At 35.3% G+C, this 25,235-nt stretch overlaps 1 protein-coding gene and 1 long non-coding RNA gene across 3 annotated transcripts; one reads left to right on the top strand and one right to left on the bottom strand.

Moving 5' to 3' along the window:
• Positions 1-411: 411 nt before the first annotated feature.
• On the bottom strand, positions 412-24,486 carry LOC134245884 (disintegrin and metalloproteinase domain-containing protein unc-71-like). Of its 2 annotated transcripts, XM_062728125.1 has the most exons (26): positions 24,311-24,486; positions 21,237-21,373; positions 20,928-21,010; positions 20,738-20,804; positions 18,723-18,805; positions 15,540-15,600; positions 14,187-14,241; positions 13,483-13,568; positions 12,127-12,195; positions 11,344-11,415; positions 10,675-10,690; positions 10,469-10,619; positions 9,837-9,918; positions 9,483-9,570; positions 7,645-7,696; positions 7,298-7,409; positions 6,995-7,066; positions 6,606-6,701; positions 6,267-6,347; positions 5,396-5,622; positions 4,842-4,958; positions 4,381-4,552; positions 3,996-4,212; positions 3,513-3,612; positions 2,845-2,964; positions 412-2,524 (listed from the first exon to the last, which is right to left on the bottom strand). In XM_062728125.1, exons 1-26 carry the CDS (start codon positions 24,393-24,395, stop codon positions 838-840), a joined length of 4,188 nt encoding a protein of 1,395 aa, XP_062584109.1. In that variant the 5' UTR covers positions 24,396-24,486; the 3' UTR covers positions 412-837. The 2 variants fall into 2 exon arrangements, with proteins under 2 accessions (XP_062584109.1, XP_062584108.1); XM_062728124.1 differs by lacking the exon at positions 10,675-10,690 and having other exon boundaries at positions 10,469-10,635; positions 24,311-24,485.
• On the top strand, positions 22,353-23,393 carry LOC134245883 (uncharacterized). The gene is made up of 3 exons (XR_009987540.1): positions 22,353-22,489; positions 22,715-22,841; positions 23,081-23,393. It is a non-coding gene; the product is annotated as an uncharacterized LOC134245883 (long non-coding RNA).
• Positions 24,487-25,235: the final 749 nt, after the last annotated feature.

Here is a 25,235-nt window from a genome sequence, read left to right as displayed (position 1 = left end):
CTACATGTAGTAAATGCACTGAGTTTGAGTTATCGCCGGTGTTGATACACCGTTAGATAAAATGACAGTTCTCTCTTTATTGGCAAATTAATTGACGAAAATAATTAAAAACGGTCATACTGCCTCAGTGCTTGTCAAATCATAGGACGATATTGCATATAATGAGGGCAATTTACACGCACGGGTAATTAACTTGTAGTTATATAGTAGACTAATGTAAACAGGTTTCTTTTAAAAATAACCAGTGCTTACCGCTGCCTATTCACCGAGTTAAAAAACGACACGAGTTCTCAGAAAAAAATTCTTCACATGTAGATTTATTTTTAAGAAAAATATTTTTGCGAATGCAATGTACACGCAAATTTGCTAAAAATTTATCTACAGTAAAAATTTCCAGATTTACGGTATATAATTATATAAGATGATGTTATAATGTAGTATAATTAATATTGCACACATCTGTTACATCACACAAACTTAAAATACTCAAAAGATAAAATTTTTTGTAAAAACACAGGGGTTTTACAACCTTAAAAAATCATATAATTTTAATGAGAATAAAATTATTCGACAGTAAATTTGGTCACACAACCACGGGCATTAAAATATTAATTTTTTTTACATAATCTATCAAATACAAGTCCACTTACTGACAAAAAACAAAACAAAAAAACAACGCAATATAATCTATCAGATGAAATCTATCAGATCTAATAAAAAGTAAAAACACAGATCAACATAAAAAACAAAACAACTACATGTAAAATGAATTAAAAATGAGATCCAAATAATACAAAAATTTAACACAAAAATCAGTCAATCTTAAACATAAGAAATCTAAACAGGTAACATTTGTGTTGTCATGGCAACTGATTCTGTTGGTTCATTCTTTGCAGGATCTGGCCTTTTCCTGCCCTTTACTCTTGTGACCTTTCTGCACTGTTTCATGGTGTGAGGAATTGACTCGAGACTGCAGTCAATGCAGGGAGCACTATCTAGGTCAAGGTCACTGATCTGGCCTTGAAGGTCATTTGATTTCACCTTCTGGTGAGAATCAAGGTCATTCTGATTGTCACAATGCTGTAAAGCTGTGTCTCCACCCAGAGCCTCTTTCTGAATGAGGTGACCTAGTTTTTCCTCTAGGTCTTCAGAGTAGCCAACCAGAGGGAAGCTTTCCTCCATGTTACCTACTCCACTGATGTCACTTTGACCTACATAGGAGACGTCAGAGTTAGTGAGGAGGGGACAGTCCTCATGCGCTCCCTCCTTTGTAAAGTTCACGTCCTCCCTCATACATTTTCCTTCTATTTTATTGACTCCCTGTACAGGGTTGACTAAAGGACTTCGTTCATAAGCCCCTGCATCGATCCTCGGCAGTTCTTGTAACAGACGCTGCAGACTTTGATGGTCGTCTAGTCCGCCCTCATGAAGTCTGCGGACAGGAAGTAACTTTATTTGGTGTGGTCCGCTTCGTAGCACAGCACTGTATGCTGGGGGTGATGCTGACGCGGCCCGAGACCCAGGGCCCGAGGCCTCATCCAGACTGAATCTCTCGGCGGGATCGTGTTCACTTCCGTATCCTGAACTCTTCTCATATCCACAACGAGAGTTAGCTGTGCCATTAGTCGAGCAGCCATCTAACTGACTGCCCAGTGGAGTGTCATTAAAGTCTCGATTCAGCACTCCTATGTTGGAGAAGTTGATGCTGCGTAGATGTAGAGGAGACATTGGGGGTGGGATGTTAGGCATGGAGGAGTCGATATCATAGAGAGGAGTGGAGCTAAGCTTGGTCCAGTGACTGAGAGGGAAGGGCTGGTAGGTGTCCCTGGTACTACCACTGGTGACCGATTGTGGACTCTGGCCTGTGTTGTACGCACGGTCATCTGTAGAGGAACTCCTGATCTCCTCTGACGTGGTGGGTGACACCTGAGCAGTGAGTTCGTCTGGCGAGGGAGATAACTCCACTGTACGGTGCCGGTCTATCTCCTGCATCAGTTCACTGAAATTCATACGCACAATCTTTGACTTGGGAGGTGAGACTTTGGGGCTGTTCTTCCACAAAGTCGGCCTCTTGGCTCCACTGACTGGGAAGTCGTACGTCTGATTCTTCCGCGGGGACTCGGATCTGGTGCTTCCCAGTCCCGGGTTGGGGAGAATAAAATCGAAGCTTGATGTCTCCTCCGCTAACTGATCCAACATCTCCATGGACTTCTCGGGGTCATAGGGGTCGTTGGCATGGAGACGACTCAGGATGTCCCTGACCTCTGTCGCCTCCGCGTCCTCTTCCTCTTCGTAAGCTTCCCTTTCATCGTGGTCACATGTCGACTCTGATCGCTCAGTCTGGGAGCTGCTGGACCTCCTCTCATCTGAACTGACACGCACTGCGAGATTCTTAAGGATGCCACGCTCGGGCCGGGCACTGTCAGGGTCACAAACAATAATAGGAGGGGGAGGTAACTCTAAATCACTCTCCTCCTCACTCGCCAAGGGTTTCTTTTTCCTCCGACCAAAGAATCCCTCAGACCTGGAAAACACCAGAGAGATTTATACAATCGTTTATTGTTTTTCAAGACGTCTTTTCAGCATTATAACTTAACTCAGAGTAAAGAGATATTTTCACCCCCAAAGTGGAGAGTAAGAATATAATGGTAATTTTTTGTCAAAATATTTGAAATAAATCAGATCCAATGCTGCAATACAATATTATTCAGCAAATGTTAGTAATGTAATTCAGCAATTAATTGAGTGACTCACATATTTCAGTATACACAGGTTAGGATATAAAAATCTAGAATGATTTACTTGTAGGCAAGCAAGAACCCAACTACAGTTACTCTGTCTTACTTGTATGAAGGCATGGATCCAAATTTAAGGTTCTTTGTCTTGTTTTCTGAGTGCTCTCCCTTCTTTTTAAATCCAAAGAAGCCCTTTTTACCTCCGACCAGTTTGACTGGGGTCTTCCTCCTTAAGTAATGGATTAATTGATTAATTAATTAATGAATGAAGATAAACTGATAGTGAAATATTGATGTATTTACTGTCCTGGGGTCTTCCTCCTTAATAAATGGAGATATACTGAGAGTGAACTATTGATGTATTTACTGTACACAGGCTTATTTTTCGCCATTTCCCACTTGCAAACAATTTCACCCCATTTTTAATTCTCCCTGTCACAGTTCTGTTTAAGAAGCCATACCATTTTTTTGAATTTGCCCCATCTTAAATTTGCCCACTTGTGTATACAGGGTAAAGTAGACGAAAATGAAATGGTCAAGGGTGAAAATTTCCCTGTATACAGTAATTACCACAGACATAATTTTTTGGGGATTTATTTATGCCATGCTACCAGAAATTTTTCAAAACATACTTAAAATGCATAATTAGGTACAATAGCAATGCTGGAAATCTGCAGAAATTTCTGTTCATGGATTTACATTATGTTATGACTGTATCTAGTGACCTGACTTGGTGACATTTAGACGGACTAAAATATTTATATGTAAATTACATACCTATAACAGAGGAAGGTTAAAAGAAGGAAAAACACCAGACTAAGGACAACCCCGCCAAGTATAACCATCAACCATTGAGTACTGAGTCCTTCATCCTCCGCTAAAATAAAAACAGAGAACAAATTAACACATCAGACTAAGGACAACTCCCCCCAGAATAACCATCAACCACTGAGTACCGAGTCCTTCATCCTCTGCTGAAAAAAGAACAACACCAAATCAATATTCAAGATGCAATTATACCCCTGTAACACATAACAGTCATGTAAATTTTAGACACCTATATTATTTAATAATTTTCAAGGAACATACTTTTCTATTTACTTTAAGAAGGTAAAATTAATCTTGTTAAGTTATACCTTAACTTTCCTACAGCCAACGATAGTAATGGCAAAATCAAAATGTCTTTAAAATAGACATCTGACAAAGCAGGGAGTTAATAACGAACAGTCATATTTTCCCAACATTATCAGTTAGACTTACCAACATAGACAGAAGGGACGGCATCATCAGGGGTCACTAAGGGGACCACTACCGGTGGTTTCTCTGTGACTGTAGTGGTGGGGCTGGGAGCCACGGTCGTCCTAGCGGTGCTGGTCAGGGACCACACTCCTGTTGTCATGGTGATTGGTGCCAGCGAGGAGCAGTTGTGACCGCTCCACCCCTGGTGGCAGAAACAGGCTCCGGTTTTTGTACAAACCTAAAGAAGAGGAACTCAGATATAAGCTAAAACTTTAAATATATGTTTTTTTCTTAAACTAAGAAAATTCAATCCTGAAAAATCAGTGACATTACAATTTCCCAATATGAGGGCAATAAATCTTGATTTCTCGTGAAAATAAGAATGAAGAATCGACTCCTGGCCTACCCCATTCCCAGAACAAGCCACATTGCCCTTAGATCCAGGACAGAGCATGCTGGGAACTGTTGGCATGGTAACACACTGTTTGTTGCGACAAACTTTGCCTTCTCCACATTTCGTACCTTCCTGTACCAGTCCAAAGTGAGGCAATGACATCACAGCTGGTCCATAAATAGCCCTAAAGATACAGGAATATCCCCAATAGTTAAAAATATCACAGCTGGTCCATAAATAGCTGTAAAGATGAGGCTCAGAGAATATCACTAAAAGTTAAAAGTTTTTCTGTTTGGTTTATATGCGCTTGACATAACTAAAACTGAATCAAATCTTTATGTTTGTGTTATTCTGTAACCAGGCATAAGTATAACTGTATGAAATCTTCACCCAGTACTGTTGTACATCTGCAAATCACTTGACTGATATTTATATCATTATCATTTTTATCTCTCTATAAATCTGACACATACTTGCAGTCATACTCCTTTCCGTTGCTGAAGACGGTGGTTTTGGAAAAACTTTTGTCAAAATTCAGAAGAGGAAGTTTATGTCCTCCTTCACAATGTAACAGGCCACACTGGATATTTCTGTAATCATGTAATAATGTAACTATATTACAACATAATGTAATGATATTACAATACTATAGTAATGTAACAGACCACACTGGATATTCCTGTAATCATGTAACAATACAATACTAACAATGTAATGAGATTACAATACTATAGTAATATAACTACTTTAAATTTTTAATGTTCTCTACTATTTCAATTTCGGGAACAACCCTGCTTACTATATGTTATTTTAAACATTCAACCCTTACAATTTAACCACTTTCAGGTGTAAATATTCATTACACATAATGATCTATCATAATGAGATAATGATCTTAACAGTCTGTGTTAATAATGATCTGACTTCATTATGTACATACTCTGGTAGACATTTGGAGAACCATCCCGTCTCATGTTATTAATTAATTAATTATTATCATTGTTAATTATGATTTGACTTTACATACTCTGGCAGACATTTAGAGAACCATCCTGTCTCCTCGTTCCTGCCGCAGTGTCCGTTGAAGTTCCCCGTGGGGTTAAACTTCTCGAAGCACTGTAGGTCCGCTCCTGATGAATCCTCCCCCCAGATGTACTGACACTGCTCCCTCAGGGTGGGGCAGATCCCACTGATACAGTAGCCGGTGTTGTAAGAGCAGGGGTAGCCATCAGCAACATAGTTATTGACCGGGCACTGAAATAGAGATTATATAAATTTTAATGATGAAGATAATCAATAGTCATTTGTCAATGATTGAAAATCAGAAATCAGCAAAATATATAGATGTCTAGATGAAATATATGTTTTCTTTAAAGCTGAACATGATTAGTTAAATAAAATGTGTTCATTTTTTATTGGACTTTTGCTACTACAATAAAATGTAAACAATGGTAATGCAGATAACCATCCATCTGATACATGTGACAATAAAGCAGTCAGATGTAACGAATGCCAAGAGTGTAGCCCCAGCTCAGGTGCTGATATCATAGTCATACACAAAATATACATTACCTCTCCACTGTTTCCTGGAGCCCCCCCCCCCCCCCCACACACACACACACACTATGCCTACTTACGATCCTGTTCAGCTTTAAGAATAAATTGATTTATAATTATCCCATCCCCCACCCCTCTCCCAAAGGTTTCCTGGAAACAAATCCTAGACGTAATACCTCCCCACTGTTTCCTGGACACATCTCCGGGACCCCAATAACACACACACACACTCCCCTTATCCTACACACTATACATTACCTCTCCACTGTTTCCTGGACACGTCATCCCCCCCCCCCCCCACACACACACACACTCCCCTAATCCTACACACTATACATTACCTCTCCACTGTTTCCTGGACACATCTCTGGGACATCACAATCTGTAGACTGCTCCCGACAGACATAATGACTCGGCAGAAACTGAAAGTAGAGAAAATGAAAGTACAAAAATTCTTCTTAACATTGTCTCAATGTACAATTTTGGTGAATGGATTCTGATATCACAGTGTCCTTATTACACTGGTTTGATGGTTTGACTATAAATACATTCTTTTTAAAGCCATTCAGATACAATTTGACAATATATTCCTCCTTACTTACTGTACAATTTTGTGGTGGCAACAGGTCTCCAAAACTTACTTTTACACTGATCTGACAAATTAAACTTAAATAACTTACTGTACAGTTGTGACAACAGGTCCCACTTTTACACTGGGCCCAGGATTTGAGGAAACATGTGTCCGGATCACAGCATGGATCTGTTAGCTGACATTGCTACAGAAAACAACAACAAAAGATCAGTAAGATAAAATAGAAATCGATAGCATCATAGTTTACTAGCAGGTTGTGTGTAGATATTCACCAACCAAAAATCTTAGCAGAGGAAAATCAAATCTACTCTTTGACTTCTCAACTAAAACAGAACTAACTTCATTAAGTAAGGCAACAAAGTAGCTAGATATAATCAAACCCTATTCACACAAATCCCTCAAATTTTCTTTAACCTTAAGATGCACACAGATTTGACTTTGACCTACAGATGACCTTGTGGCATTTGACCTACTGACCTCTGCTGACCCACAGTCACATTCTTCACCTCTCTCAACAATCAGGTTTCCACATTTCTGTTTAAATGTCTCCTGAAAAAAAAAATATATTTCAAATAAAAATTATCTGTTATCATCCTCAACTTAATTAACCATATCTGCTAATGAAGTGTCTCAATAATTTACAATATTTGCTAATCAACATAACTTTATCTCATTTTAATTATCTGTATCTCCTTCATAAATCTAATCTAATCTAACAGTAACTGCTTATTAGATATCATCTTCAGTTAATTAACCATATCTGCTAATTAAGTTAATCACCTCTTTCTCTGGCTGAGTATCCAGACAGGAGGCCACATCTACACTTAGAGCCACCTCTAGATCTTCACGACTACACGAGGAAAACTTCCGCGCCTGGAGGCCGGTTTTTGTTCTGTAAACAGACGAATTATTAATTACCTTAGTTAGCTGTACTCTTGGTTGTATGTACACTAACAGCTTCAGCTTCAAAAACTCAGAAGTTTCAGGACACAGAAAAACTTAGTACTGGCATAGAGAATTTATCAGTTGTAAATAATCACAGAATGTGTGATGCACTATGCATTGTACAAAATTGTACAAAATTACCGATAATGTATATTAACAAAACACTTGTATCTCTTACTTACAGTACATGTGTCGACATAATACAGCCAAATTCATCCTCACAAGAACAGCCACCTGTTGTGTCAAATAATCACAGGATTAATAATTAATTAAAAATTACCATAATTAATCATCATCAATGAATGGTTAAAAACAGTATTACTGTAACTTATGATGGATCTGTGATGCTTTAGAGAAATATGACAGTGCATGCAGCACAAAGATTCAATCACAAAAAAAATGGTTTTGACATGTTAAGCCAATCTTCATATAGTGACAATAGTGTTGGTCTGGGATTAAGACTTCAACAGACTGAACAAATCTCCATGACAACAATAAGGGTCACATGTTTGGTTATGCTGCAACTCATTAGAAAACAAAGCTTGTCTGCTGGGAACAAATGTCTACTGGTCACCATGGTGACCAAACAGAGGTGAATCACACATTTATCAAACAAATGGTAAAATTTACAGAAAAAAGTGGCACATGACACACATTTAACAGAGCCACTGGTATAAAAAAGGTTTACAAGGGAACCAAAGGTCACCTAAAATACCAAAAGAAAAACAATATTTTAACAGACAATTTATACATTATTGATATGTAATTTTCCAATAGGAATTAAGATGAATCTCTCCATCAATATCAAAATTGGGCCCCTTATCAATATCATGGGATCTCTATAGACTGCATAAATTTTCAAAAAGAACTTCTTTCTAAAATATGTACATTTTTTTTTAGATCCTACAAACCTACCATCCAAAATTAGGGCAAGGACTGAACAATAAACATCAGTCTAACTGACCTTCAAAACAATATACTGTATACAGGGTTATTTTCGCCCCGTGTTATTTTCGCCCTTTCACACTGTTAAACAAATTTGCCCCATTTTAAATTCATTTTGTTTAATATTGAACAAAAAATTCGCCCTCATGAGGAGGGTCAAAACATTGAAATTTTTGTATACAGTATTTAAGAGAAAGGTGAACATTTTCTTCCATGAGTTGGAGTCCACTACTCCAATTGCCCAATATCAGGAGAGAAATGTTCCCAAATACCTAGCCGACCAATGCACCTGGGATTACAATTTCCATAATCACACTCTTTCTAAATATATTAAACATGTCTAGCTATTGAGGAAGATCTCAAAAAACTCACAATTAAAGTCAAAAATAAACATTCAATATTCCATTACAGTCCCAATAAACCAAATATATTTAATGTAATGCAGATAATTAATTTCATTCAGAGATTGTAAACTTTGAAATGCAATCAGTCTCTGATCTCAGATCTCAGTGAACTGAAATCATAATGTATTGAAGTCCTGCTATCTATAGGATGACTGTAAATCATAATGGGTATTGCAATCGACAAAAAAATTATTTTCTTGCTGACAACAAAAAAATTACATTGACTTGCAAACATTCAGTACATGTAAATCTTACAATGTAAAATCCATGCAAAAACTTAAAAGGACAAATCAAAATAATAAAACACCGGGGAACAAAATAATAGATCAATTTGGACACAAAAAGCCATGATTGAATGAAGGTTACCTTGATGGTAAATGAATCGTCCACTGACTGATGTCAAATGAAAATACAATTTATAGTTGTTTAAAAAAAAAAAACACTATCTCAGATTTGGCTTACATTGTTCTAACAAAATATCATTTAAATTCAGAATCTTAGCATTTTTTCTAAAAATAGATGTTGGATTAGAAGATGAAATCATTCAAAAGATGCACACATGAAAAATTGACTATCTCTGAGCAAGCATGACCACTTCGTTAATAATTATGTGTACACCTAGTTTTACCTACAGAGAATTACAAGAGTCTAGGAGACCAAGATCAACTCACCATCTTCATCATGCTTGAGTCCTAAGTTGTGACCAATCATATGAGCGAGAACAGAGGCCAACTTCTGGGGCTCAGTAAAGGAGGGGCTCTGTAAACAAAACAAATGAGATTATAAATCAGAGATTTAAAAGTACATGTTATGTAAAACAGAAGTGCTTACAAATGTTTTAAGTTTAATGTCAAAGGAATGCTGGAAACAGAATTAGTTTCTTAATATTAGGTTTTCTTCAAAGAAATTGGTCTAATATCTATACTGTGATTTTTTGAATACAAGCCAAGTCAAGTTTTACCTTGTTGAAGACAAAAGCTCTATATATATACAATGATGTTTTAATATCCCCGTTTTAATTTTACCTTACTGATCCCTACTGCCCTGTCAGTACACACAGAGTCCGGTACAGACATCCCCATTGAGTTGTTCTGTAGACTTTCACCACTGGAAAATAAAATTAGATTAAATTGCAAATTTTATTTTACCGATGAATAATCAAAATAAATGTGGAGACTTCTGATATTTCTCAGTGAATTCTGAAACTTTATTTGAAATATCAAAGCTTACAAGCAGTACATTAGTTTACTTATGTTACATGCAAAGAGATGTAACTCTAGTTTATGTTTAGCTTATCTCCCCATAAGGGATTACAAAATTACAGAATTTACTAGGAATGGTAAAGTCTCTTAATTCACTCCTCTTTAAGACCTATTACTGTATACAGGGAAATTTTTGCCTATGTTTTATTTTCTACCCTTTCACCCTACCCTCATTTGGGCAAATTTAAAACAGGGCAAATTCAAAGAATACTGTATAATTTCTAAAATTTGGGCAGATTTAAAATGGGGGAAAATTGTTTGCTAGCCTGAAAGGGCTTAAATAACATGGGCGAAAATAACCCTGTATACAGTACTTACTTGTATATTGCTAAAAATTAAGAAATTGTATGTAAACACTCGCTTTACAATTATTGATTCTAAATGAGATAACTTACGTAACAAGATGTAGCAATGTATGAGGTTTGTCTTCTAGAGATGATGATTTGTACTGTAACAGACGCTTTAAATTCTCTCGTAGGTTTGAGGATACAGTCACCAGGTCCCCACGATTCCAGAGTTCTAGGTAAACCAGAGACATACGGACCCCTAACGTACTGTAATACTGAAAATAGAATGTAAAATTATCTTAACATTCCAACACCTAAAGTACTGTAATACTGAAAGTAGAACATAAAATTATCTTAACATTCAGACCCCTAAAGTACTGTAATACTGAAAGTAGAACATAAAATTATCTTAACATTCAGAACCCTAAAGTACTGTAATACTGAAAGTAGAACATAAAATTATCTTAACATTCAGACCCCTAAAGTACTGTAATACTGAAAGTAGAGAGGAAAATAATTGGAACAACTGGACCCTAAATTGCTAATCTTAACATTTGCTTTAATACTGAAATTCAAGTAAAATAATAAAAAAGTAATAATAAGAAGCCTACCTTTTGTATTAATACTACTGTACAGTAAAACAGAGGTCAATATTTCAAAAACATTATAGGATATAAATATCTGCAACAGTCATGACTTAAAAATTGACCAATCATATACAGAGTTGGGATTTTCAGACTACCTCAGAAAATACAGGGGGTAGAGTGGTTTTCCAAGGATCGACACAAAGATGTGGGAGAAAAAAGAACTTTCGTCATTCAATGACAATTTTACAAATTATTGAAATTTGTATTTTTGTAGACCTTTACTTACAAAGTCTACAGCATTGACTGTCTGTAAGGCATAATCTCTCTCTCTCTCTCTACATATATCATGTATATATAATATATATATTATTCATATACAATTAGACCTTCACTTACCAAGTCTACAGCGTTCACTGTCTGTAAGGCATAATCAATGGTTCCTGTCAGTGAAAGGTTCAGTTTGTCTATCTAAAAAGCATAAACATAAAAAAAAACATAGATAATTAAGAAATATCATAAGATTTCATTTTTAAAGTTTTATTGGGATATGACATGAAGTTGGTCACATGATTAAATTCTATAATGCCGAAGGGCAATATAATGTATAAATACCAAGGCTTCAGATTTTAAAACACAAATGAAATTGTTAAATAAAACTTCCACAGGCTTGTTGACTCTAAGAAATTTTATTAGAGTTGTCCATGATTTGACATTTACCAGTATGCATGGTAAGATTTCCACTTTCCATCGATATTAAATATATATGTACTTTAATCTATAGAACAACTACATTAATTTTATGATTACTAAAACATGGTTTAGTACACCACCGCCTTTTGGCAACCTGACATTTAGTGATTGAAATCTTTCTCTAATTTTAGCTCAAGTCCAAATGAACAGATTTCTGATTTCTATATTTTTATGATGTCAAAACGTAAAACAAATTTTGTACTCATAATTCGTACAAGTTATGGCAAAATCATAAGAGTAAAGTTAACAGGTCTGCTTCCAAGATACCAAATACTTGATTCAATAACAGATCTATTGTATGGATTTGTAAATTTTAACTTCTAAAAAGCATTTGATTCAATGCCTGGTATCAGACAATTATCACCAAGTGGTGGGGACTCAATATGAGTGATAAATGTTTCAAAGAGAAGATAAAGAAATCAGACTTACAGATTTTTTATCCAGTATCAGACCCAGCTTGATTGTTCTCTCTTTCCTCTTCTGCTCTGGGTTAGAAGCCTGTCAAAGCAAAAACAGTTTTGAATGTGCCAGTTTACATACAAGTACATTATCTCCACCCCCTCCCTCCTAAAGACTCCCACTCTCCACTTTGAACATACACAGTTCTTTCCATATTTATCATTTTCCTCTGCCTTCCTCATTTGACATCACAACACAATGCCAACCCCACCCTCCTTCTGTATACACCATACATTAAATTCCACAAGGCACCCCCCCCCCCCACACACACATGCCTTCTACTCCTCCTCAGGGACTGACAAATAGACTTTTAAGGCACTTGTCCAAGGGCAAGTACATGGTCAAAATTGACTTGCCCTACCTGAATTTTTGCTTGCCCTACCATAAACTAATTCTGTATTTATAGATATTTCAAAAAGGAGGAGGACAAATGCTGAGTAAATCATACAAGTCCCTATGCCAAGCTTTAAATTTATGGCCTACAAATAAATTCTATTTTTGATAAGCCACTTGCTTAAGGGTAGTTTTAGGGGTGGGCAAGTGGTTGATAAAATGTCACTTGTACACCCCTAAAATTCACTAGCCCCGGGCGTCGGGCAATGGGATTTGTCATCCCCTGCTCCTGCTAACTTGCTTTGCCCCCCTCTCTTCCACTTTTTTATACAGCCTGTATATCTGCTTGCCCCCCTCTCTTCCACTTTTTAATACAGCCTGTATATCTGCTTTGCCCCCCTCTCTTCCACTTTTTTACACAGCCTGTATATCTGCTTGCCCCCCTCTCTTCCACTTTTTTACACAGCCTGTATATCTGCTTTGCCCCCCTCTCTTCCACCTTTTTACACAGCCTGTATATCTGCTTGCCCCCCTCTCTTCCACTTTTTTACACAGCCTGTATATCTGGTTGCCCCCCTCTCTCCCACTTTTTTACACAGCCTGTATATCTGCTTGCCCCCCTCTCTTCCACTTTTTTACACAGCATGTATATCTGGTTGCCCCCCTCTCTTCCACTTTTTGACACAGCCTGTATATCTGGTTGCCCCCCTCTCTTCCACTTTTTTTTACACAGCCTGTATATCTGCTTTGCCCCCCTCTCTTCCACTTTTTTACACAGCCTGTATATCTTCTTGACCACGTCTCTTCACATTTTTTCCTGTGACTGTTTTTATTCGTGTGCTCCTCTCTTCCACTTTTTTACACAGCCTGTATATCTGCTTGCCCCCCTTTCCAACCCTTCTCCTTCTTTGTAAACATACAGTTTAATGTTCTCTGCTCTTGCCCAACACACACCAACATCCCATCTCTCTCTTCTATCTACACATCATTTACCTGTAGAGCCCTGAGATAGCTGACTCTCTGTCTGAACTCGGCAGGGTGAAGCTGATCAAATGGCTTCCACTGACCAAAGTCATTACCTGAAAAAAAGGCAGTAAACTTTCATTAAATGTTTACCAATGTTTAAATTTACTGTATACAGGGTTATTTTCACCCCGTGCTAAACAATTTTGCCCCGTATACCTAATTCACCCAATTGTACTTTTGTTTAAGTAATTATTATGAATTTTTTACTTCGCCCCGTTTAAAATTTGCCCTCATGAGGTAAGGGCGAAAAGGGCAAAAATAAAACGGGGCCAAACATTTCCCTGTATACAGTAACTTCTTCTAGATATTGGTTATTTCTGATAAAATCTTGCCAGCATCTAGTACTTTTATCCAACTGAAAGCATGATTGTACCAGCCAAATATTTGATGGAAATTTTTTTCTATGATTTCCACAAGGTACCACATATTTTGTAATGGTACTACCTGTTTTTTACCTATACAGTAAAACTCAGTTATAACGGAGCCACTGGGACCTGTAAAATTTTCACTATATATCCGTAATTCATTATATCCATACAAGACATTTGTTAAATTTTACATAGCTGGGTATCGAAGATAACTTCGCTCTATCTATGAATTTGCAATATCTGTGTTCGAACTGACCGAGTTTCACTGTATTTGGATACCCTGCTTAGTGCTCTAGTACTCACCACAACTCTCCAGGATTTCTCTTGAAGCTTTAAACACAAGGTGTGGGTGTCTCATCTGTCAATCAAATATAAACAATGACTTTATTGGTGAAATATTTCCATATCTCCACCAATCAAATGTAAACTTGAATAATAAATCCCTCTATCTCTGTTGATCTAATATAATTTTTTTTTCTATATTATCTCTATGCATTTAATTTCAAATGTAAACATCATCTCTATACCATGCATACAATTTCCATATCTCTGTAAATCAAATATAAACATTGACTTTATAATATTATTCAATTGAATGAAATAATTGTCTTTATATTCTTCTTTCTACAAATATCAAACATTCTATCTATTATGTCACTCTATTTTTTTTTTCAACAAGTTACCTGAGTTATACATGTACAAGCTTGGCTGGAGCAGATTACAATTTATGAAATTTGAGGTAACCCGCTGTTCTTCACTCAGACAATTCTTACCCTACGTTTTCTTACAAACAATTTACAAATCTTACCCCTAAATCTCCTTTCAGTGGATGTATTATGTAGGTCACATGACAAATCTTACCCCTAAATCTCCTTTCAGTGGATGTATTATGTAGGTCACATGACAAATCTTACCCCTAAATCTCCCTTCAGTGGATGTATTATGTAGGTCACATGACAAATCTTACCCCTAAATCTCCCTTCAGTGGATGTATTATGTAGGTCACATGACAAATCTTACCCCTATATCTCCTTTCAGTGGATGTATTATGTAGGTCACATGACAAATCTTACCCCTAAATCTCCCTTCAGTGGATGTATTATGTAGGTCACATGACAAATCTTACCCCTAAATCTCCTTTCAGTGGATGTATTATGTAGGTCACATGACAAATCTTACCCCTAAATCTCCCTTCAGTGGATGTATTATGTAGGTCACATGACAAATCTTACCCCTAAATCTCCTTTCAGTGGATGTATTATGTAGGTCACATGACAAATCTTACCCCTAAATCTCCCTTCAGTGGATGTATTATGTAGGTCACATGACAAATCTTACCCCTAAATCTCCCTTCAGTGGATGTATTATGTAGGTCACATGACAAATCTTACCCCTAAATCTCCTTTCAGTGGATGTATTATGTAGGTCACATGACAAATCTTACCCCTAAATCTCCCTTCAGTGGATGTATTATGTAGGTCACATGACAAATCTTACCCCTAAATCTCCTTTCAGTGGATGTATTATGTAGGTCACATGACAAATCTTACCCCTAAATCTCCTTTCAGTGGATGTATTATGTAGGTCACATGACAAATCTTACCCCTAAATCTCCTTTCAGTGGATGTATTATGTAGGTCACATGACAAATCTTACCCCTAAATCTCCCCTCAGTGGATGTATTATGTAGGTCACATTGTTCAGATTTATGATTCCCCTGTAAAAGACAAAATGCCTTCAGTGGATGTATTATGTAGGTCACATAAATAAACAATATATTACCCCTAATATCTTCCTTATATGGATGTATTATGTAGGTCACATGACAAATCTTACCCCTAAATCTCCCTTCAGTTATGTATTTGTAGGTCACATGACAAATCTTAGACTAAATCTCCCTTCAGAGGATGTAGAACTTTAAGTCACATCTGTTTAATATTGCTAGCCCCTGTAAAAGACAAAAATTTCAAATTAACAATAAATAAACAATAGATAACTGCAATAGGTTTCTTCACTATATATGGTGTACACACAGGTTATATATGACCGGTCAATTGGTCTTAGTCATATTAAGTTCTTTGTAAAACGGGCCCCCTGAGATTCCAGCAGACTGTGTTTTATGACTTGCTTACAAATTTGTATGATTAATGAAATGTGATTATAGATTTCTGAGATTGATCCCTGTCCATTATCTTCACCTTGTCGTCTTATAAATAGTCACAATTAAATTATACACAAAACTCAAGGGGAAAAACGATCTGACTTTTATAAAAACAAGTTTCAATTTGAATCTTATTTTAACATGCTTTAAGGTTTAATGGAATAAAAAATAATAAATCATATCAATACAAAATTGAAATTAAATCCAGCTTAAAGAATCTACAGTTAACATCAATAATTTATAAATGGTGATTATTTTTCAAGCCCAGCAGCTTTTATCTGTATAGGATCTCTATAATATTACACCATACTAAGTAACGATATGATGTTGCTAATCCAATAAGCCTTGAAACAGTAAAATGTGTTTTAGTCAGAATATTAAAAATTCTACACAAAGAAGATTATTGACCACCAGGCTGAGTTTTTCACCAGGATATGAAATTTAATGATTTTTATCTATAATCATTACATAAGTTGCATTGTTTTAATAAAATATCAATGTAAGGCTATTAAGATAATTATATTGCCACAGAGTTTGGATTAAATTTTAAATGCCTTTTTTCCACAAAGAAACAAAATTACAAAATAGAAATTCTATAGATTCTGTTATTAATTTGACTTGGATTAAATTTTTGATGCCTTTTTCTAGATGGAAACAAAATTATGAAATAGAAGTTCTGTAGATCCTGTTATTAATTGTTTAATCAAACAGCAGGCATTATTTTAATTAACAAGAACCACGTAGCCCGCTTTATAATAATTCTATGCAAGCTCCATACAACATCTGCACAGACAATTAAATCCTTATCTACACATAGTTTAGATGACTTGATGAACTGCCAGCATTCTTGTTGGTTTTTTTTTGAGTGATTACAAACATCAAAGTGTGTTTTATCACCACCATTAGGCGGTGTTAACCCTGACTAACAGAAGGTGAGGGGTGTCTATGTAGAGAGACGCTGGTTCTCTCAAGTCTTTAATCTTTCTCTCTAAGCTACAGAAGCAACTCTCTCTCTCTCTCTCTCTCTCGGTATTTAGCCAGGCTAACAGAAGGAGAGGAGTGTCTATATAGAGAGAGGCAGGTTCTCTCAAGTCTTTAATCTTTCTCTCTGCTGCTGCAACACATACTCTCTTTCTCTCTCTCTCTTTCTCTATATCTTTCTTTCTCTCTATCTTTCTCCCTCTCTCTCTCTCTCTCTCTCTCTCTCAGTGTTAACCCCCAGGCTATAACAGGATGTGAGGGGAGTCTATAACTGGTGCTGAATCTCTTAAGTCTTTAATCTTCCTCCCTCTACACTAGAAACATATACTCTCTTTTTTCTCTCTCAGATGCTGGTTTTCTGAAGTTTTAAATCTTCCTTTCAAATCTACAGAGGAGGCAGCTTTCTACTCCCTATCACTTTCTCTTAGTATTGTAACATACATGTGTAATTAAAACAACAAAGGGATTTTATCATGTTTATATACAGATTAACGTATGTAAAAATTTCAAAAAATTTCATCACACAGACATCTTGATTTCAATCAGTAGTTTATTTGTCTTTATACATTGTTATAGGATTGATCATTTTGAACCATCTCTTTAGTCTAAGAAACTACCAGTAGACTTCATTAACCTGTTAACAGAGAGAATTCTCCTCTGAATTAACAATAGAAGATTTGACAAGTTTACACAGAAGGAACATTTAGCAAAGCATTTATGCTGTTTACACAACAAACTTAATCAATTGAGAGAGAGTTAGAAGTTCTTTGATCTCAGTGTTTACACAGAAAGAACATTTAGCAAAGCACTTTAATTAAGTTCTTATGAAAGTGAGCACTATTGATTTGTGTGAGAAAGTGCATGGGCCCTTTCAAAATCTTTGTTTACTGTGTTGTAAATATGTTAAATGATGTAAATAAAAACAATCGAAATTACCCCATACATTGCTAATATTGTTTCGAGGACATTTTTCTATAGATGTCCAATCAGCTTAATATTTTTTGTTCACATCACCCTTAATTAGAAAAGAATAACTGCCTCCAAATCATTTTACAGTAAAACTCTATCTGTATTTTCTCCTTTATTTCTTAAGAAACCCCATTGCGTTCATCATGCATCTACTGTAACAGTGTTTGTACTTTCTTAATTAATAAAACTACTTAATACAATAATTAATCTTTTTAATCCTACTTTAATTGATTAGGTCATTAATCTGTAAAACATACCTTTCTTTTATCACCCGTTCACCAGTTTGAAGTAGATAATGTATGTTGTAAGATTTAGATGAATAGTACAAGATTTGGATTGTAAATAATGTTACATTAATGTTATTTTCTATGCAATGTTAAGGGATTGCAAATGTCAATCATAAATATGGGTCACCTAATTGACATGCATTTGACCCACTTTACACTGGATATTTTGTAAGTTTTTCTTTGTTCCACTACATTTTGGGAAAACACAGGCAAATTAATTGGGACTGGGGCCGAATTTCAAAAATCGGCCCTCATGAACAAGGTTCAGGGTTTACTTTTAAATCCAATTTTGTGTTGGGATCGAAATCATGGGTGTAAAAAATCAATGAAAAAGGGTCACCTAATTGACATGCATTTGACCTTTACACTGGATTCCCTTGAACAAGGTTCAGGGTTGACTTTTAAATCCAATGAGAGTTCCCTGTTGACCTTTGACCTTACCTGATTCCATTACAGGTGCTGACCGCCACGCTTGACCAGCCGTCACGCTTCACTTCACCATGATAGTAACAGTGTTCTACAGTCTAAAATTAGAACAAAATCAACATTAGAAATAAGGTCACATTACACAGATTTTCTCAGGACATATTTCACTCGATTATCATAATTTAGTTTTTAAGACTCAACGTCGACCCACTGATACTCATCACATAATAACATGTAGACTTACTGAATAACCAAGTGGACTTACAATATGTACAATTAATGTAGTGTTAAATTGTCATTTTGTTTGACTGTGACATGTATGAGTACAGTCACAATGGGGGGATACAGACTATATGAAGTGAATACCTTAAGCATAGCGCTATAATAATTATGAAGATCAGGATATAAGCTAATCATGCTTATAAAGAATATGAAACAGAAATAACAGTACTAATTATGCCGAATAGGACAGATAGGATTTATTAATCTGAGAACACATACAAGTAATCTGTAAAGTCAATTAACCGCTTCAAGATCTTGTGAAGACAGATATAGGAGCTAGAATGCCATGTATTAATGTAATTAGGAATAAGACTGCCTTGGCCTTCACTTTACACAAGTCCAATTGATTTTGCAGATGGTTAGTGACTTACTGCTCTGAAAAGATTTCTTACATCTGATAAATCATCTGTTGCACCTGATACTTCAACACCTTCATCATGTTCATTAATTCCACTTCTTATAATTAATTTATTTCATGCTCTACAGGATAGCTGAAGTCAATACCCTATATCCATGATATTATTATCAGGACCATAGTTCCTGAGTCTTATTTCTATAGGCCCCCTATCCCCTGAGACAATGATGACCCTTAATTAGCTTGTAGACATCAGAATAAACCGGGTCATATAATAACCAGGACTTTCTAACATTTACAGCACAGCTCATATATCACCATATTATTACCATAATACCAGCATCATCTACTAGGAATCAATTCCAGTTCTTATTTAATATTAACTAAAAAATTAGAGTGGGACACAAATCTATAAATAAAAAAACTTTCTTAGTACTGAGCATGCTGAGTAAAATTATTTCTCCAGTTAGTCAGAATGAAGTATATGCATACTGTGTCAAGGGTGACTTAAATAAATAATTCCTGCAACTTCCATCTATTTAAGAATTTAGCAGAGAATAAACATTTATTACAGTACACTATTGAAACAGTTATTGTCTTCTAGTCAGCTAACTTTTACCTGTCATATAAACCATTGGGGTAGCTAAATGTTCAGAAACAAACAACAATTTGTCAAAGAGTGACCCTTAATTCTTACACAGTCATCATATGTATATCATGTAAATATTCAAAGAAAATTGTGGATTTTCATTTTCCTAGTATGGAGAATGTGTCGAGTACACAGAAAACTCTTCCCTCTGATTCTCTCTACAAGTGAAGTATTTATGTTTAGTCTGAGTTTCTGCTTCTCCTGGGATTAAGTGTTCTCAGGTGCAGTAGATCAGAAAGAAGCTTTAATGTGTGTGTGGACCCCTGCCAGCTTTAAAACACTTAAGTGATGCTACATCACTGGTTTAACGCTCCCTTATTTTCTCCAGAGAAAAAAACACAGCTCAAAAATTCACGGGTTCTCCATCCAGCTTTATTCTGTTCATTTCTTTCTTTTTGTTTTTGTTTTGGGTGAATCTTCAGCATTTGCTCAGTTTATTGTTTCAATTCAAAGAAATGTGTGTCTTTCAAAAGGTTTAAATGTTTTTTTTTTGTACCATCTTTAACTAAATTTACATTGTGACATACACTGACCAAACATGAGGCCCATGGGCCACAATGTTCATCTGAATCAATATGGCCCTGCCATTCTTCATCAGTACAGACATAAACCCAGGCAGTAGGACAGACTTACAAATCTAGGCACCAGCACAAACTCAAATTCTAAAGGCACTGATGAGGAAAGATTCACGAATCTATGAACCATGCAGCACAGACTCATTTACAAGAGATTAGGCAGACTTACCTTGGAAATGATTTGCTGATTTTTGGTAAGGTACTGTTTGACACTGATTCCATTGGACAAAAGAGCACTGCAAAAAAAGTGTCTAGCTCAGTTATGATGTTTAGTAAAATTATATTGTGTAGTCATGATAGTGTCAATCTTACATCAAGTTTTATTTTAAATGCTTATACACAGTTCAACTGAAGCTCACCTGTTTCTCTGAAGTTTGATTTTGTGAGTTTCTTCGTCGACCACGAGCTGAAATGTCACTTGTTCTATGTGTTCGTACGTCCCCTGTATAAACATCATCACACAGTATGCACAGATGAATTAAAAACATCACAGAGTATACATTGATGTATAAATAGCTATATCACTTATGTCCCCGAGTAGATGACAAATTAAACAGAAAGAAAGAGTATACATTACCAACTCAATCAAACAGACATATTGGAGGTTACTAAAATTAGCTATTGTCCGATCTTTGATTCTCTGGTTGACATTCTATAGATTGACTTACATGATGTCCGATCTTCGATTCTCGGGTTGATATCCCTGCGGTCTTGCCTTTGGTCAGGATTCGTTTGGGGAAGATGATTTCGTAAGGTAGGGGGGTGTCTGGAGGGATTTGTTGTAGAAGTTGAACATAGTCAAATCCTATAAAACAGGGAGATTATTTAATATATCATATCATAATATAAAAATTTTGAGTTGATTTTGAATTGTACAGTAAAATCTAATGATAAATTTTAATAAATGTTATCATTTTACAGTAAATTAATTGGTAATTTTTAACTGCAGTTTTTAACCTCTTCTAGGCAATCAGGGTCATTAAGCAAAGAGGTATCTTTTTTGTGCCAGCACTTACTAAGACATGGGACTTCAGTTTATACAGACTCGTACAAAAGACTGGTCTCCATGTCCCAATTTCCCCCAAAGTGGGATAGAATTGGAACCTGTGATGCAAGGATCAACTCATTAGTCTGTGATTCTAGAGCAGACACTCTTATGGAACCACTGTCTATGTGCCAAGCGAGCCACCCATTAATAATATGTAGTTAGACTAGTAAAACTGACAGAAATCCATTCAATATGTCCATATGATGGATTTCTGTTTCATAATAAAGTACATAATATTGCACACTGCAATATCGTGGGGATTAAAAAAAAAACTTATAAAGAGAAATCATTCATCCCATGCTACCCATACTTTATAGTCTGAAGAAATCCTAGAATTGTGGTTTGGGGTTTTTCTACTTTCATTATTCATAATCTCAGTACCTCACTTAATGAATGGTAGAGGTGATACGTACTAACCAGTAAGGCCATAGTTTTTTTATTTTCTGTTTAACGGGAAGCGCCGACCCTATTTTTTCAAAATACCGAATAAAAATAAAAGAGGTCAATTTCACTTTTATTTTCAAAATACCCGCCGACTGTGTCCTTCATTGATGTTTTGAAATAAAATCGGGTTTGATGTACACCTTATTTTTTAAAGAATCATGTAAACGTTTGACAAAGCTTGTGTTAATCAAAGTCTTTTAAGAGCGTCTTGCTGATAACGGTGTCGTAACCAGTTTAAGGAACTAGTTTATCACATTTCCCGGGTTCTATCAACAAGCAAGAATGTCATTTCAATACATTTATAGACGGTAATTTGAAATCCATTGATGATGAAAACAAGAAAGTTCTTGAAATAGGAGTTGAAGCATTGACAACCTATATACAACAGATGCACATTGAACTGTGGAAGCATGTGTCCAAATAGTTGGGGTAAGTTTTGAGACGTTGATATAAACTTTCTGTTAAAATTTGTCAGTGTTTGGCATTTTTATGTTTTTTTTTTTTTTTTGTTTTTAAAGATTTTACATTCTAGATTTAATTTAATCACATCTGGTACATAAAAAGTTGAGGTAAAATTCGCGGTAAAATTTTATCTTACAATGAATCGTGTCTAACTATATCAGGGACATAAAAATGATGATTAAAATATTTTAGATCCGAGTCCATGTCTAATTGGTTGAATAAAATGAGGCTAGGATTCCTACACAATTACAAGGGTTGGTATAGAATACTGACAAGTGAAGTGACAGCTATATTGGAGTTGCACATATCCCGTGTAAAGGTAGGGATAGAAAGAAGTGGGCAATTTAATACTTTTAGTGCAAAATGGACAAAGAACAATTTAATATTAAAGTTATTTTTTATCTGAGAAAAAACTCATAAAATATTTTGCATCTTCATTTGGAAAAGAAAATAATCTCATGTAAATATGTTTTTTTTAAATCATCTACTTTCTACCATTACTACATGTATTTGATTTTCTAATAAAGTATCATATTCATAAAGGAATTTCTTTTGCAGTTTGATTTCTTGGTAGAGACCCATGCAACCATTTGTGAAGAGTTCAGAAGACTTCCTGGTCCAGGATAACTTTGCTGTTGTTCATCAAAAAGTTCAGCTGACAAATTTCCATTTGGAAACTCAAAAATGTGTTATCCCTTTATACTAAGAGAGTATTGTCAAGTTAGACATCAACCCCATTGCTTTTTTTAACTTCTGTTAAATCATAATATACATGTCTTGTAGATTAAAACATTTCTTTTCATGACTTTATAAATTTTATAAGATAGATAGATGATCACTTGAAGACCTGTGTACAATTTTAAGCAGTGTGGTTTTTCGGTCATCTGCATCTATCCAACGTTATTGTTGCCGTATAAAAAATTTAAATTATAATATTATATTGATTTGCTTTCATACTAGAATAAAATTACAAGTGTGATTAACCACAGTAGGATAACTTATGCAGTCGTATCTTTATATCCGTATTTGAAATCCAAATACATTGTAAAAAAAATTGTATTGTGTTTTCTTTTGTTTTTCAACATTTAAATGAAAAAAAAAAATTCACACCATTTTTTTGGTTTTATTTTTATTATGTCCCCGACTCAACAAATTTTGATCTTTTATTTTTATTTTTATTTCGTCCCCTCGACCCAACTTTTTCTTAAAAATTCCCGTTAAACAGAAAATAAAAAAACTCTGGCCTAACCACATATGAACTGCCCAATGTTTTTATTTAAAAAATGCTTAAATGTACCGCCACATTCCATAAATAATTCTTTAACACGCATTTAATGATTTATCATAATTTCCAAATATTTGAAATTATTTAATTTTAATTCACATTCGCCACTGGTCTGAAGTATGGGCAATGAAAGAAACCAAAACTTAACAATGAATTGACACTTAAAAAAAAACTTCTTTCATGTATAATGCAGGCCCTCTGATCTATTATGTATATCGTTTTATCGAGTAAATTTGCACACCCTCGATTTACAATTCACACAACATGAACAAGGGCTTTATAAAGCTAAGACTCAATGCTGACAAAAACTGCTTTTGTACTGTAATATATTGTTCATTCCATCACAAGAAATGCAGAAAACTGAGGCTGTACGATAAAGTGTACAAAATAATGAGCTGCTTGAGTCTAACACTGGAGTTATGATTCCCACAACCAAGACATGACTCATGCAGAATTTTCAAACACGGCGAAAATCGATGACAATAGAGAGACAAGATACTCACGGATCTTCTCTGAATTCACGATCAAGTCCAGCTCGATCCCACACAATATCACATAAAAATAAAAGAGGACACGCTGTGTCCCCATCTTGTGCACAATAATCCCAGAATTACTACATTTTACCGATATTTATTTACATCTCGAAAATCACTCGCTCACTGTCAAAATGCTTCTGTTCATCTGCGTTACTCCGACGCTTGCTTTGCGAGCAGCGGAAGGGGCGCAACTCTTTCAAAACCTCCAACTAAGAAACCGATTTTGAGATGAATATTCCTTAATTTTTAAAAAAGTGTCGCAGGACAAAAATAATATTCATGCTTTAAGGAAAACTTCTGAATATAAAACTCTGTAATGTTTTCCTAGTGTACTGGTTTATTGAAAAAAAAAATAAGCAATAAGTTATTTCCATACTGAGACGAAAACAATTTCCCGAAATGAAAGTTTTGTTGGTTTTTTTTTATTAAAGATTATTAACTGATATATAAACAAATGTCACTGCAATGACCAGAGGGCCTGCCCGCCTTTTTTGGTAATTTGGTCCCCCACCAAAAGAAAGAAAAAAGAAATGATTTCGATTTGATTTTTGTTAGAATTTTTCACCTCTTAGATTTTAATAATTTTGATTTGATTTTTGTTAGAATTTTTCACCTCTTAGATTTTAATAATTTTGACTAAACTTTATGTTAAGTATAACATGTATAATAAATGTGTACTACGAATGTGTGATATGATATCTTTTTTTGGCAGTTGGATTGTGGATCCTATTTAGCAAAGTTCTGTAATATATGAAAAATTAATATAAGTATATGCAGTAAATATTTAATGCGTTTCAGTTCAATTTTTCACAAAATTTACAAGTGTGTCAAGTACCAGTGTAAGCTTATGTAATTTACAATATTTTGTAACAAATGTATTTTATTTTTGATA

Source organism: Saccostrea cucullata, unplaced genomic scaffold (genome assembly GCF_032062105.1).
Source record: "Saccostrea cucullata isolate Sc308-1 unplaced genomic scaffold, CSIRO_AGI_Scuc_v1 ctg1992, whole genome shotgun sequence".
Taxonomy (NCBI): Eukaryota; Metazoa; Mollusca; class Bivalvia; order Ostreida; family Ostreidae; genus Saccostrea; species Saccostrea cuccullata.
Note: the sequence above shows the minus strand (reverse complement) of the source record. Positions and strands in the feature narration are given on the sequence as shown.

Excerpts from the sequence above, each read along its gene's own strand:
- LOC134245884 (XM_062728125.1), bottom strand. The coding sequence starts at position 24,395 with ATGGGGACACAGCGTGTCCTCTTTTATTTTTATGTGATATTGTGTGGG. Across the intron at positions 21,011-21,236 it reads AATCGAAGATCGGACATCAT|GGGACGTACGAACACATAGA; the intron begins GTAAGTCAATCT and ends ATGTTTATACAG. Across the intron at positions 9,919-10,468 it reads ACATTGCTACATCTTGTTAC|TGGTGAAAGTCTACAGAACA; the intron begins GTAAGTTATCTC and ends TTTATTTTCCAG.